General features: G+C 36.2%; 2 protein-coding genes across 2 annotated transcripts; one reads left to right on the plus strand and one right to left on the minus strand.

Annotated features, from left to right (window-relative positions):
* The first annotated feature begins 5,734 nt into the window (after nt 1–5,734).
* LOC114759272 (nuclear transcription factor Y subunit B-1-like) lies at nt 5,735–6,780 on the plus strand. Its single transcript, XM_028948431.1, has 2 exons — nt 5,735–5,802; nt 5,947–6,780. Exon 2 carries the CDS (start codon nt 5,951–5,953, stop codon nt 6,503–6,505), a length of 555 nt encoding a protein of 184 aa, XP_028804264.1. The 5' UTR covers nt 5,735–5,802; nt 5,947–5,950; the 3' UTR covers nt 6,506–6,780.
* A 1,666-nt stretch (nt 6,781–8,446) lies between these two features.
* On the minus strand, nt 8,447–12,610 carry LOC114759234 (potassium transporter 5). The gene is made up of 8 exons (XM_028948363.1): nt 12,449–12,610; nt 12,137–12,362; nt 11,072–11,323; nt 10,894–10,944; nt 10,273–10,533; nt 10,000–10,167; nt 9,631–9,885; nt 8,447–9,538 (listed from the first exon to the last, which is right to left on the minus strand). Exons 1-8 carry the CDS (start codon nt 12,608–12,610, stop codon nt 8,598–8,600), a joined length of 2,316 nt encoding a protein of 771 aa, XP_028804196.1. The 3' UTR covers nt 8,447–8,597.
* Nucleotides 12,611–13,456: the final 846 nt, after the last annotated feature.

Below are 13,456 nucleotides of genomic sequence, written 5' to 3' on the forward strand. Positions count from 1 at the left end.
GGCACAAAGGACGCCTCGAATCCAAGTTTATGATCCTTTTGTGTGATTAAGCATTGACTCAGATCCATGATGTATCTGGGAGCATAAACAATCAGCAGTCGGCACGTGACCATGTTAGAGCGCAAGTGGTTCTTAGTCGTAATGTATTGTATGCCTCTTTGGGAAATCAACTATGTGTGGATGAGATCACAGGCTTTTAATGGTGGGGAAAAAAAGGCTTTTGGGGGTTTACTTTACACAAACGATCAATAGATAGTAAACTGAGGCATCGCACGGATTAAGCTTTGTTCATACGTCACACGAGAAGAAGAAGAAGAGAATTAAATAGGCAACTTCCCTTTTCTTTTCTTGCTATGCACAGGCATTCCATCACAACATTAATCATATTTAAAATACTATCGTCGGATACTAAATGTGAGCACTTTTTATAATAAGAATTTGAATCTTGATTTGTCATAGTATGAGAAACTATTTCTCTTTCTATTAGATCTAATCAGCGTTAGTTAACAGAACAATCTTTTGAAGGCGCAAGATTCGAATGTTTAATTTTGTGACAAGTGGCCAGGGCGAGAGTAAACGTTGTGGCAAAGGGTAATAATAAATGCAGAGACCCTGCAAATACTGAATAGATCAGATGGATCACCAAAAGATGCCCACTACAAGAGTGGAACGATGAGAACAAAAGTGGAAAGGTGGCCTCTCCACAACAGAAAATATAATAATAAAGTGAGCGTACGAATTTCTTTTTCAAGATCCACGTCTCTCTTAATCACACACACCAACAGAACAATATCACTTTAATAACCCTTTTCGGTTTGTCAAACTCTCTTTCCCAGTTAGGTGCCTACACCCACTTACCTATTTATATTAGTTTATTGCCCAATTTGTCGCAAAGAATCCCCCATGGACAGAGTCTTCTTCTTTAATATAAACACACACATGTATATATATGTGCGCATATCAAAACAACTTCTTCGTTAAGCATATCCGATCCACCTTAATATATATTATATTCTGATCTTTAACATAAAAGCTAGTTGATTAATTTAAGTAGATTAAAAAAAATAGTTAAGTTAGTTATTTGTAATAAATCTGTGTTATCTTTTTTAAAATATTTTTGCTAATAAAGTGTATTTGTTAGAACTATAATTATTACAAGGACTACTTTGAAAAAAAATAAATAAATACAATAGATAAAGTGAACCGGAATCTTACATTTAGGACTAAAATAAAAGTCAAACAAGTTTTTACTTTAAGGATCGAAAATAGTATATATATATATATGTATGTATGTATGCGCGTGTACCATAACAATGTTATTAGTTGTTTTTAGTCTGCTGCATGCCACAAGCATTATTGTACGTATCACATGCATACAACTTCAATTGTTGCTTGTTTAGGCTCAGATCTTAATGAAAAATGAACGGACAGAGAGACAGATAAAAGAATTAAGATGTTATCTTTCGGCTCCGATTCGAAACTAAATAGACAGTTACAGAAAAGTTTGAACTGCAGAAAACTACAAGAGATCAGAAACGTACGTACGTACATGCATACATATATATGTCTGAAAATACATAACTCCTGCGTCTATATATGCTTATACATATTATAAAGTGAACTGTGTTAGCAATATACAATTATAATAAAACTGAATGGTAAGTGAGGGCAATAAGTGTTTCTTTTGTGCTGAATGGTCTGATCTGTGGAATAAAATATGAAGGTGATGTTTGTATATTAACTCAACCTTTGTACTGTTTAAAGAAGGTGGACCAATGAAATTATACTCAGAACCACAAATCATGTTCTCTCCATCCACACTAACTTCGCTGTGAAGATTGGCAAACCTACCTTTCACGACTTGCGATGACCTTGGAACATGCATCAACATGTAGTATTCTGGTAACCTATATATTATAGACAAACATATATTTATGTGTGGAATTCGTACCTATTGGCAGGAGACAGAGACTACTTCTGTTCGAGATTCTAATTTAAATTCCATTACTATATATATTTACCGTCAACTATTAAATTATGATTACTAATATCCCAATTTAGAAACTCTATAATAGCGTACTGGCCATGTTTTTATATTAATTAATTCCTGGCTCAAACATGATGACTCTGTGCTGGTGTCCCCGTCCCGCGATCTGAGATCCTAAGCCTCCAATAAAGCTTAACTTTTTCTTCCCTCATATGATATGATTGTTTGAATTCGGAAGCTTCACTCATGTCCTACCACATTCTTATTATCTGAGCTAGTCTCGTTGCTCTCCATTAAAACTTGAAAATTATGAATTATATTAATCTTTCTCACCACTGATGTATAAAAAGTAGTTACAACTGCATTTATTTTAAATAGAAATATCCTTTATATTGATTTCATACAAAATTATGCTATTCATGTGGTTAGTGCGGTTATGGATATGTTTTCTATGTTTGCGTATAAACATATATATTTCCTCCAATCTTTAATATAAAAATTAGTTGACTAATTTGGAAAGACTAGAAAAAATTAGTTAAATTAGTTATTTGCAATAAATAGGTGTTGTCTTTCTTAGAATACCTTTACTAATCATATGTATTAACTAAAACTATCATTTGATGAAATATTTAACATATACAATTATTACAAAGACTACTTTGAAATAATGGATAAATATGAAAAACAAAGTGAACTAGAGTACCACTTCTGATCTTAATATAACACCTCGTTTGATTTTTATTTTGGTCCTAAATATAAAACCCCAATCCACTTTGTCTTTAATATTTATGCATTTTTTTTCAAGATAGTCCTTCTAATAATGATAGTTCTAACCAATACACTTGATTAGTAAGGATATTTTAGGAAAAACAACACCTATTTATTACAAATAACTAACTTAACTTCTTTTCTCAATCTCCTCAAATTAGTCAACTAGCACTTATAATTAGGACAGAAGGTAGTACTCCTCCGGTCCTTATTATAAGACCCAATTTGACTTTTTATTTGGTCCTAATTATAAGACCCAATCCATTTTCTCTCTTATATTTATGTATTTTTTTCAAGATAATCCTTCTAATAATGATAGTTTTAGCCAATATACTTAATTAGCAAGGATATTTTAGGAATAACAACACTTATTTATTATAAATAACCAACTTAACTTACTTCCTTAATCTCCTCAAATAAGTCAATTGGGTCTTATAATTAGGACCGGAGGAGTATTATATTTTGAGCCAAATTGAAAGTCAAACTAACTTTTACATGAAGAAATGGAGGTAGTATTATATCTAAATATCTCTAGCTATATGGAGAAACGAGGGAGTAATTTACTTACTTATTCAATTGGAACAAGGAAAACTTCAATTGTTCGCGTTTCAGTTACAGTGAGAAAACGTCAATTAAAAACAAAATAATAAACTCTAAAACGTAGTATGAGGAAAACTTCAACGCTGTTCCTTCAGAGAGAGGATATGCTTGGTGGCACCGCACGGAATAATTTCTTTCCAAATATATTTTTTCTCGAATCTTTGTTTTTTATTTGGGCGGTAAGTATAAAATATCTAGCATTATAGAGGGTAAAATGATTAAATTATCCTAGATTTTGCTTTAATGAATGAATACAAATGAAAAAGAACCAGTGCGTTTAATTAATAATATGTGCCTTCAAATTATTGGAAGAGTCAGAGGGTTTGTCCTTTTCATGTGTGTGTATAGAATGCGAAAAGGGGGGGTTAGTGAAGCATAATAACGAGGATTAAGACTAATCAATTATTATGCGTCGGAGGAATTTGTTGAACTTGTCGATTAGCAAAGAATCAAGCTATCACTAATAATTCACGACTACACAGAACAAAATTATTTGATACATTACTCCCCGGAAAGCCCTTGGGTTGGGAACAAGAAGGAGAAATTAATGATTCTAGGGAAGATCGAATATAGGCAGCAAAGATGTGGATCCCCTACCATTCGAACATCTCTTAACTGTTCAAGAGCAGTATATATAAGTTAAATATTTTAGCTTTCATGTCCTGATATGAAGTTGTGGGAAAATTATATTGTCTCTTGCATGCTATATAGGTCAGGTGGAGAAATGCCAGAAAAATTAGATTCAAGAGTAGTACTCCTCCGGTCCTAACCTAATTATTGAGTTGGTTTTAGTCTTAATATAATACCCATTTCTCATATTTATCAATTTTCTCTAAATTATCTATATGGATACTCCCTCAACCATAATCAATTAGAAGAGAGAGAGGGGGTATTAAGAAAGATGATTATGGTGTTTTAGGAAAAATATGTCACATTTCTTATAATTAACTAACTTACATAATTTTCTTAATCAAATCAAATTAGTTAAATGAGTCTTATATTAAGGACCGGAAGAGTAATATGTTTTGGGAGATCATTTTGATATATTAAAAAATTAAGGTGCATCCAACACTTCAAAATATTTTTATAGGTACATTTACCACCTCAAAATATTATGTGGTGCATCTAATACTCTGAAGTACTTTTCAGGTGCGTCCAACACTCAAAAGTTTTTTTTTTTACCTTGATGCTAGATGTACTGAAAAAATATTTTGGGTGCTATACGCACCTAAAAAAATACTTTAGAGTGTTGGATATACTAAAAAATACTTCAAAGTACTGAATGTATTAAAAAAATATTTCAGAATGTTAGATATGCCACAAAATACTTTAGAGTATTGGATATAGCTCGAAAAATACTTTAAGGTACTAGATGCACCTTAACCCTATATTAAATTACTAAGATCACAAATATATACTTAGAGAAGAGGCAAATGATGAAACCTTAATTTTGTATATTTAGAACTAAATGCATGTTGTAATATAGCATAGGAATTCATGAACGTGAATAGTAATGCATCATTTATTCCTCAGTGGCATCATTCAAAGACAAAAAGCCCAATCACAAATGAAGAGTATATTGAAAACAGTTTATGCATGGCACTTGTTTGTGTTACTAAAAATTATATATGTGTGTGTGTGTGTGTATTTCGTGGTGCTAATGAACCATTTCTTAATTGCAATCTAGAAGGGCCGTTAAATTCACCGTATGCTATGCGAGTAAACAGCAGGTGATGAAATGGCGCCCTGTGGCAAGAGTTCAATAGTTTATTCGTCATCAGTTCTTTTTAGGTCTTAGTTTAATTGGTAGTGTGCGCAAAACAACAAAGCGACGTGCACTCATATCGTCCACAAATTCAATTTACAGCATTATTTACGGTACTTAGCTCGAAATTATGGACGGCATTAATTACATCAATTAATTAATTAATCAAATAATTAACCTCCATAAAGTACGATCGAAAGGAAGTAGAGGCTAAAGCCCGAGGAGGGTGGGACCATTCTCTCCATGTAGTACATGATAAGTTTTGAGTCTCTTTCTTTAAAGCTGCCGGGTAAGTTTACTGCCCCGCGAACTATATATATATATATTATATGCACACACATACACACACAGTTACATAAAAAAGATATGAACCTAACTCATAGCAACAAAGGGAATTGCCCGCCACTGTGTTCCCCAATGAGTCTGAGCTGGTCCTGTTCATTACCTGCCTCGTCATCAAAGTCAAATAACTTCAAGATTCTTGTTGAACATAAAAAAATATCTATCACATTATGAATTCATGAACGATCATGACCTGTATTTTTCAAATAAAAAACAAAAAAAACTATTAAGTTTCTTCACAATCTTGTTAGATCTATGGCTGATATTCATTCATTGATGACCTGTCGAGCTAGCTAGCTATACAGATGCTCCTCACCCAAAATATTCTCCTATATGAATGGTACACACACATGCACATATGATCTTGCATAAACATGGCAACTCTTGGATTTGCGTCGTCTATAAATATATATATTAGGGTCAGTACAGAGAGCAACGTGTCTGTGTTTGACAGGACTGAAGTTAATCTCTCTTTGTGGTACAGAGAGATGAGTTATATCTCAGAGAGAGAAGGCTTTAATAAGTACAACTTCAGCAACACAGATTCTCATCATCATCAAGACGGGGGAATCATCAAGGAGCAAGATCGCTTGCTTCCAATAGCTAATGTGGGGAGGATTATGAAGCAAATTCTGCCTCCTAACGCCAAAATCTCCAAAGAAGCCAAGGAAACCATGCAAGAATGTGTTTCTGAGTTCATAAGCTTCGTCACTGGGGAGGCCTCTGACAAGTGTCACAAGGAGAAGCGCAAGACAGTGAATGGCGACGATATTTGCTGGGCCCTCTCTACTCTAGGGTTTGACGACTACGCCGAGCCACTCAAGAGGTATTTGCTTAAGTTTAGGGAATCAGAGGGCGAGAGATCTAACCAAAATAAGGCCAACAATTTTCACACTGATGAAATTGATGTTGCTGATCAAGCTTGTGAATATGGAGGTGAGCCTCCCAGGAGAGCCCCCACTACTAGTGCTTCCTCTGCTACGGGTACCTCATTGATGAGGTTCAATGGCACCTCTCACTCACACCAGTTTCCAAACTTCTAGCTAGTTAGCCACCACCCCCACCCTCCCTCTGTGATTTTGATCAGATATTCATGTTATATTCTGCCGTAGAAGCATGTGGATTAATGAAAAGATGCTGCATATATGTTTGTTTATTCTGGTGTAGTGGTGCTTTGTTGTTTTAGGGTTAATTACAGATAGTAGCTGAGGATTATGTGAGTTATATAGCTAATCTTTGTACTTGTTTCTTGTCCTGTGATAATAAGCCTTTGTTATCAGAAGTGGTGAACTACTGATGATCAATTAACAGACATGCTTCGTCCTGACAACTAATTTTGGGAGTTCCAAAGGGAGTTTAGTTTTATATAATTAACTTGTTTGGCGAAGATTCTTAATATGAAATTGTCAGTTGATCAAGATATATATAAATTGGAGTTTCTTGCTTTTGATAACTGATCGATGGAAGAGATCAAGCATCAAGTGTGAGGCAGGTTTTACTCTTTTTTATCCTTAACGGTGGATTAATTAGAAGAAAATATCTGGAATCATCTATGAATGATAATTAATTCGTGTGTGGATTGATTATCTCAGCTCAAATAGTAGTATAATCTATTGAGCACCTATGACGCATAGGCAATAGGCACTGTCTGGGATAAAGGTATTTTTTGACATTCCCCTGGAAACAATACCTGAGGAATTAAATTTCCCGTTTTTGGTGTATAAATTTTTAAACAATCGCTTTTCCATCTGTATTTATCTACCCACTGTCAATTGGTCACTCTTGCAACCAACTAACGATGGGATTTTAGGATTTCCATTGAATTAATTACCACCTTCTGCTATGCATGTATAATTATCTTTATGTATGAAGATCCAAACAAATAATAGAGATCATTAATTTCAGCTAATTGAAGGGAAGTTTATTCCTACATTTAGCGTTTGAAGTAGAAGTTTTTGAAGGAAACTGGGAACTGCTTAGTGGTAGTTTGGTTTATCGTATGCGGAAATATGGCAGTTATAATGCTTTCTTACGCGTACTTTAATTTTTCTTATTTAGATTCCATTTTTTTTTGGCAGAATTTACATTCCATTATTTAAATATCAATTATTCACACATTATTTACACTTCATTCTAACTTTACCACCGCATTCTACACTCTTAAATATCGTAACGATACATAATTACATATATACGCATTCTGTTCATATTACACCCTGATATCGATCTGTCCAAGTTTTAGATCTTCCAATCTTCGAGCTGCTCGGATGTGAGCGATTTCAGTGTATATAATGTACGTATTCTGAAATGAGCACAGAAAGAGGTAGGCGTATTGTTGAGGTAGATAAGTTGCTACGAAAACTTTGATTGGTAGGCACAGGGCTATGAGATTTCCATTGGTGGATTCATTTTTGTCGCAATCCGCTTGACTCGTCGGAGTGGTCATTCATTGTCCGGTATCTAATCTCCTTGATTAGCAGGTAACATTTGTCTCTAATTGAATTCAAAACCCTAGATCCCCTTTTTGTGGCTCTACCTACCTTTATTAAGGCTACAATTAAAGATGCTCCAAGACAAAATTATCAGTATAAAAAATAACGATTAGGGCTAGGTGTGCTGTATGCTAGTTTTTTCCCCTTGTAATGATAATGATGTACATGTTACGTTTATTAAGGTCTTCTTGTTGTCGTATCTGAAGTCACAGACCCGTGTGGCGGCGTTCCAATTATTTGACATCTGGTTAATCTCTTCTACGGATTCCTGAGATTCATATTCACTTATATTCCACCAAATGATCAATAATGGAATCCCCATCCTCGCATGTATGAGTTAAAACTGAGGAAAGAAAAGCGATACCAACCTGCCGATCAAACATACAAATTAATTGGTGATTCGTACCAACCAAACATCGCACAAATACCCCACACAAAAACTCATTAATGTCTACTACCAATATAGAACTTGCCACTTGCACCCTGCAATAATACACAACTTAGAATATAATAAAATATACAACAGCTAAATCGCTTCCAGTACAGCTCTCTTTTGTTCCATGTACCCTTCATTACAGTATAGATTAATCTTTACTTCAGAGCTCTACCAAAGACAGCTTTTAATTTGGGACTCCCGTCTGGTTTAAAGCTCGTAAGTCATACCCACTTTGACCAAACGCTTATGAGGAATATCAAACACTTTGTCACTTTGTCTCAAGTTTTTCTTCACAAAGTTGTAAGCATAATTGATCAAAATCTTCTTCCCTATGTTGGCTCCTTTGATAGCAACCACCTCGCTCTCACCAATCAAGTGCACAACACGTGCTCGCATTGCTCTCTCAACTGCCTCAATCTCTCTTTTAACAGCCTCTTGTTGTCTCTCTTCCTCACGAGTCTCTTGCACTACTTCATCTTCAACCTCTACTTTCTCCTCATTTTCCCCATTCTGTATCAGTACTCTCGGTGACACCCAAACCTCTCTAGAAATAAACTCCTTCAACCTTTCAACCAATAATCTCTCAAAAGGCTCTTTCTCGTTGCGCACATCAGTGTACCCATATCTCGCTACACAACAGAATACGTTAAGTTCTTTGGGTTCCACTCTGCGGAACAGGAATCGCTCTTCTGTAGCAACTTTGCTTATAGGTAACGATTTGATAGAGACAAAGACAAGAATAGAGTGCAATGCAGGCACATTTGTCACATAATGCTGGAAAATAGGTGGAACACCTTGAACAAGCTCAGAGTAGAACATGGCCAAACCAGGAATTCTGGAAACTTGTGTGTCGGCAGCGACCTCTCTGAGCTTCTCTGGAGAAATCTTGTTGTCCAGCTCAAAGTAGTACTTCCTTCGGTACACGTCGTTCCAGATGTACATGATGGACATGAGCACCGCGGCGAAGGCAAGGGGAAGATACCCTCCTTGATCAAACTTGTACAACACTGAGCTTAAATACAGAAGCTCCACAGAACAAAATATAACAACGTAACCCATAACAAGAAGAAAGTGAGTTTTCCATATCATGATCATGATAAGCACAAGTAAGGCTGATGTCAGTGTCATTACAAAAACCACAGCTATCCCTGCATGTATAACGACGAACGAAACTATTCGTTAGATTACAAAGCAAGATTAAGAGTTTTGAGTACACAATGAGAATTCGTGGAATGATTACCGTAGGCATTGCCAATTTTTGTGGTGTCCCTAAATCCCAGAGTAACGGCAACGCACGCTATCATCAAGATGTAATTAGTCTCAGGTATGTAAACCTGTCCTTCGTACTTGGTAGAAGTGTGCACGATCTTCACCCGAGGAAAGCAACCCAGTGAAAGGGATTGTTGGATTATAGAGAAAGTCCCAGAAATCATGGCTTGAGAAGCTATGATTGCTGCTGCAACGGCGATCGCAAACATTGGCCAGTACAAAGGGTCTGCAATAACCAGTAACAGATTCTAATTAACTAACAGTTAATCTGAACCCCTTATTTTCGCAAGTAGGGGTTGGATCGACATGTTCGAGGCTTTGAGAGTTTTCATTAGCATACCTGGAATTGACTCGTAAAAGGTGTTTGCAACAAGATCGTTATGTTTGCGAAGAAAGGAGGCTTGCCCAGTGTAAGCCAATATAAGAGCAGGGTATGTCACAGAACACATACTGATTTGGATAGAACGAACACTGAAATGTCCAACATCAGCAAATAATGCTTCAGTACCTGCAAATTAATTTGTCCCCCCACATCTATGAGCTAGAAATGGTATGCCGTAAATAACCTTATCATTGCAGGCGAAAACGAACTGAAATTAACAACATATGAAACCTGTAGTGGAGAGCACAATGCCACCAAGAGAAATCCAACCATCTTTCTTGTTCCTTTTGAAATATTGTATAATGTATGCAGGATTTAACGCTTTGAGGACCGTTGGATCGTACTTGATAAAGTTGTAAATACCAATGCCTCCAATGAAGGTGAACCAAATGCAAATAATGGGAGCAAAACTGTACCCCACTCTATCAGTTCCAAATCTTTGGACCATGAAAAGGCACACCAAAATTGCAACGGATATCCAAACAACCCCATCTGTGTACCAAGAACATAGGAAGGATCGGAAAAGAAAGAATTGTGCATGAATGTCATCGGTGTCACTTGACTTGCAAATATAGGTCTGTCTAGTAGTGGGCATAAAATTAAATTGTACGTGATATTATAAAATGTGAGAATATTATGTGAATAATGTTTTTTAATTTCCTAATCATGGTCCAGCCGGTCTCAGCAAAGAGACTGTCAGAAGCAAACAATATCATTTATGCGGATTTCGAAAATTCAGTACCTTTCATAAAACATAACACTTCAATAAATTTATAACACACACACCCCCTTGAAACATTGCATCTTTCATTGCGTTTCAATATTGGTAAATGAAACATAGCGTATACGTACCGTCTGTTATGGATGTAGCAGCTTGCTTGATCCCTCCAACAGCCGATAAAACTGCAGCCAAATAAAACATGTCATAATTAATTACTAACTTTGATTGTGATTTGGCGTCCGTATTCTCTAGAGTGGTATATTGGAAATTAAGGGGTAAAGAAATAGGGAGAGAAAGAGAGAGACAAACCTGAAATGCAGGGAGTCAGAACACCATCACCAATGACCATAGAAGTACCGAGCATGGTAGCAAATAAAAGAAAAAACTTAGCAAAGTGGCTGTTCTCAAGTTTATATTTGATCTTTGAAGCCCTCCTCATTCTTCTGCTTTCAGGCAACTCTAACTGATAATTAGACACCTCTGCATCTTCCGATTGCTCATTGGGAATAAGCCCCACTTTGGCATAACGACATATCAGAGAGTACAATGCGAATGTCCCTCCTAGACATAATTCACTATGCAGATTATAACCCTCCAAAGGCAAAGAACTGAACCATAACTTTTTTTTCCTTTTTAGATGGCGCACACATGTATAAATACCTACCATCATAGCGTGAGTGTTTGCGCTAATATTTAAATCGCAAATTCTTTTGGTGTAAATTATTGAAACATAATATATATATATATATTGCTATTCAAAGTCATCGTCAATCGGCAAAAGAATCACGAATACATGATTATTGGCGGCGAGGGACTCCACATAAATGTAATTTAATTTTGGAATATATGTGTGTGTGCATATAAAAACCCGGTCCATGTCCCAATTAAGCAGGCACCACCATATTGATGTTTAGCACTGTTTCTGCCTTTAAAGACCGACTTTAGATGTGGAAGATAAGTTTTTTTAAAGTTGAAAAAGTCAAATACAGGCACGGAGACAGGGAGTTTGCGTCCGTGTTCGCGGGTTACGGATTTATTGCACACATAAACTATTATTTATAAATAAGTTGTTAATTAAATAACATTGTTTTGAGTATACAAAGCGGTGATATCATACAATTGAAATGTAACAGAGAAGAACATCCCCGCAAAAAGACGTAAAATACCGTAATTGTACAGCATGAAAACTTTGCCACGAATACTCTCTCGCTCGCTCTCTTGTTCAGTTTTTTTTTTTAACAAATACTTCCATTCTTAGTAAATATTACTGGAACATAAAGAGCATTATATATAATGAATTAGTTATGGCAGTTTAATTAGTAAGCTGGGAGAATGAATGAAGAGGAGAGAGGGAAAGGGTGTGTAGGCAGGTACCGTCGCCGTTGTCATTGGCCTTCAAAACGATGAAGACGTATTTAATGAGAGGGATGAGCGTAATGGTGTAAATGATCATGGAAAGAACTCCCAAAACGTCATCGTTGTGATTGATGCCGTCCGCGAAGGTGCTTGCATACACATAAAGCGGCGACGTTCCGATGTCACCGTACACTATTCCCAGGCTTTGAAACGCCAGTTGCAGCATCAACCACGTCGGTTGCTCCTGCATTATACATATTAATTTCAATCTCAAATTTACAACCCAACTATTATTACTGTTAATTATTCATGTATGGAAACGGAATGAACCTTGGAGGAAGGATGATGAGCGTTCGGATTGGAGTAGGCCCGAGATTCGATGTCGAGAGAGTCATGTCTGCGTAACTTTCGCGAAGACAGCTTCTTCCCGGTGAGACCCCCAGAAGCATCAGAAGCTTCCACCTGCAGCTCACTCTTCTCCGCCGATGACATCTTTAATTTCTCGGAGGAAGAAAATGAAGGAGCGGGCAACCTGAATCTGTGGAGATGCTTGGAATATGTGCGTATATATGGAAGTTAGTAGTACCAGTTGCCGCCCTGCACAAAGCATGTGTCTTGTGATGGTGTTGAAGATTTCATTTCAAGTTACTCTCACGGCCACTAGACGCGTATGGTACGCGTATGTACATATTGATCCCCTTTGATGCTTTCTAAATTAAACTTTACACGAGTTCATTGTATGGGATGATCATTCAATTAATTTATTTTTCAAATAGGATTAATCACAATAAGCACAGGCCGTCATTTCTAAAATTGGATACAATAATATGCATGTTCCTAATTGGTGTTACTTAGCGACGTTTTCTTCATTTTGATTTGAGTATTCATTTTTTTTTTCCCCAATCTTTTGCCAGAATTTTGAATATTCATTGGAAAATGGAAATAACTTTTCGCACAAGAAAGTAGGACTGAAAACTGCGTGTCCGGTGAGATGCCTCGCGCGGCTAAGCTCTGCCGTCGTTTGAGCATCCAATTTCCCGTGAAGCATGCGAGTCAAAGTCAAAGGCTGGGTCAACCAGTCGTGCCAGAAAATTACTCCGCATCTCAATCGCCTGTTATCCGTTTTCACCGCGAATGCGCACTATTGGCTTGGGCCGCCTCATTCAAATATACAGTGTTTCAAGTCATAATTACAAGACTTTATTTATTATATATAAAAAAAGGACTTCATTTATACTATCTCCAATAAAACCCAATTGATTAATTTTAAAATCTTAAAAAAAATAACTTAATTATAACATGATTTAAAAAAATATTTACGATTTTTTTTTGTATAAA

Source organism: Neltuma alba, unplaced genomic scaffold (genome assembly GCF_004799145.2).
Source record: "Neltuma alba isolate B1F8T4 unplaced genomic scaffold, ASM479914v2 tig00010802_pilon, whole genome shotgun sequence".
Lineage (NCBI taxonomy): Eukaryota > Viridiplantae > Streptophyta > Magnoliopsida > Fabales > Fabaceae > Neltuma > Neltuma alba.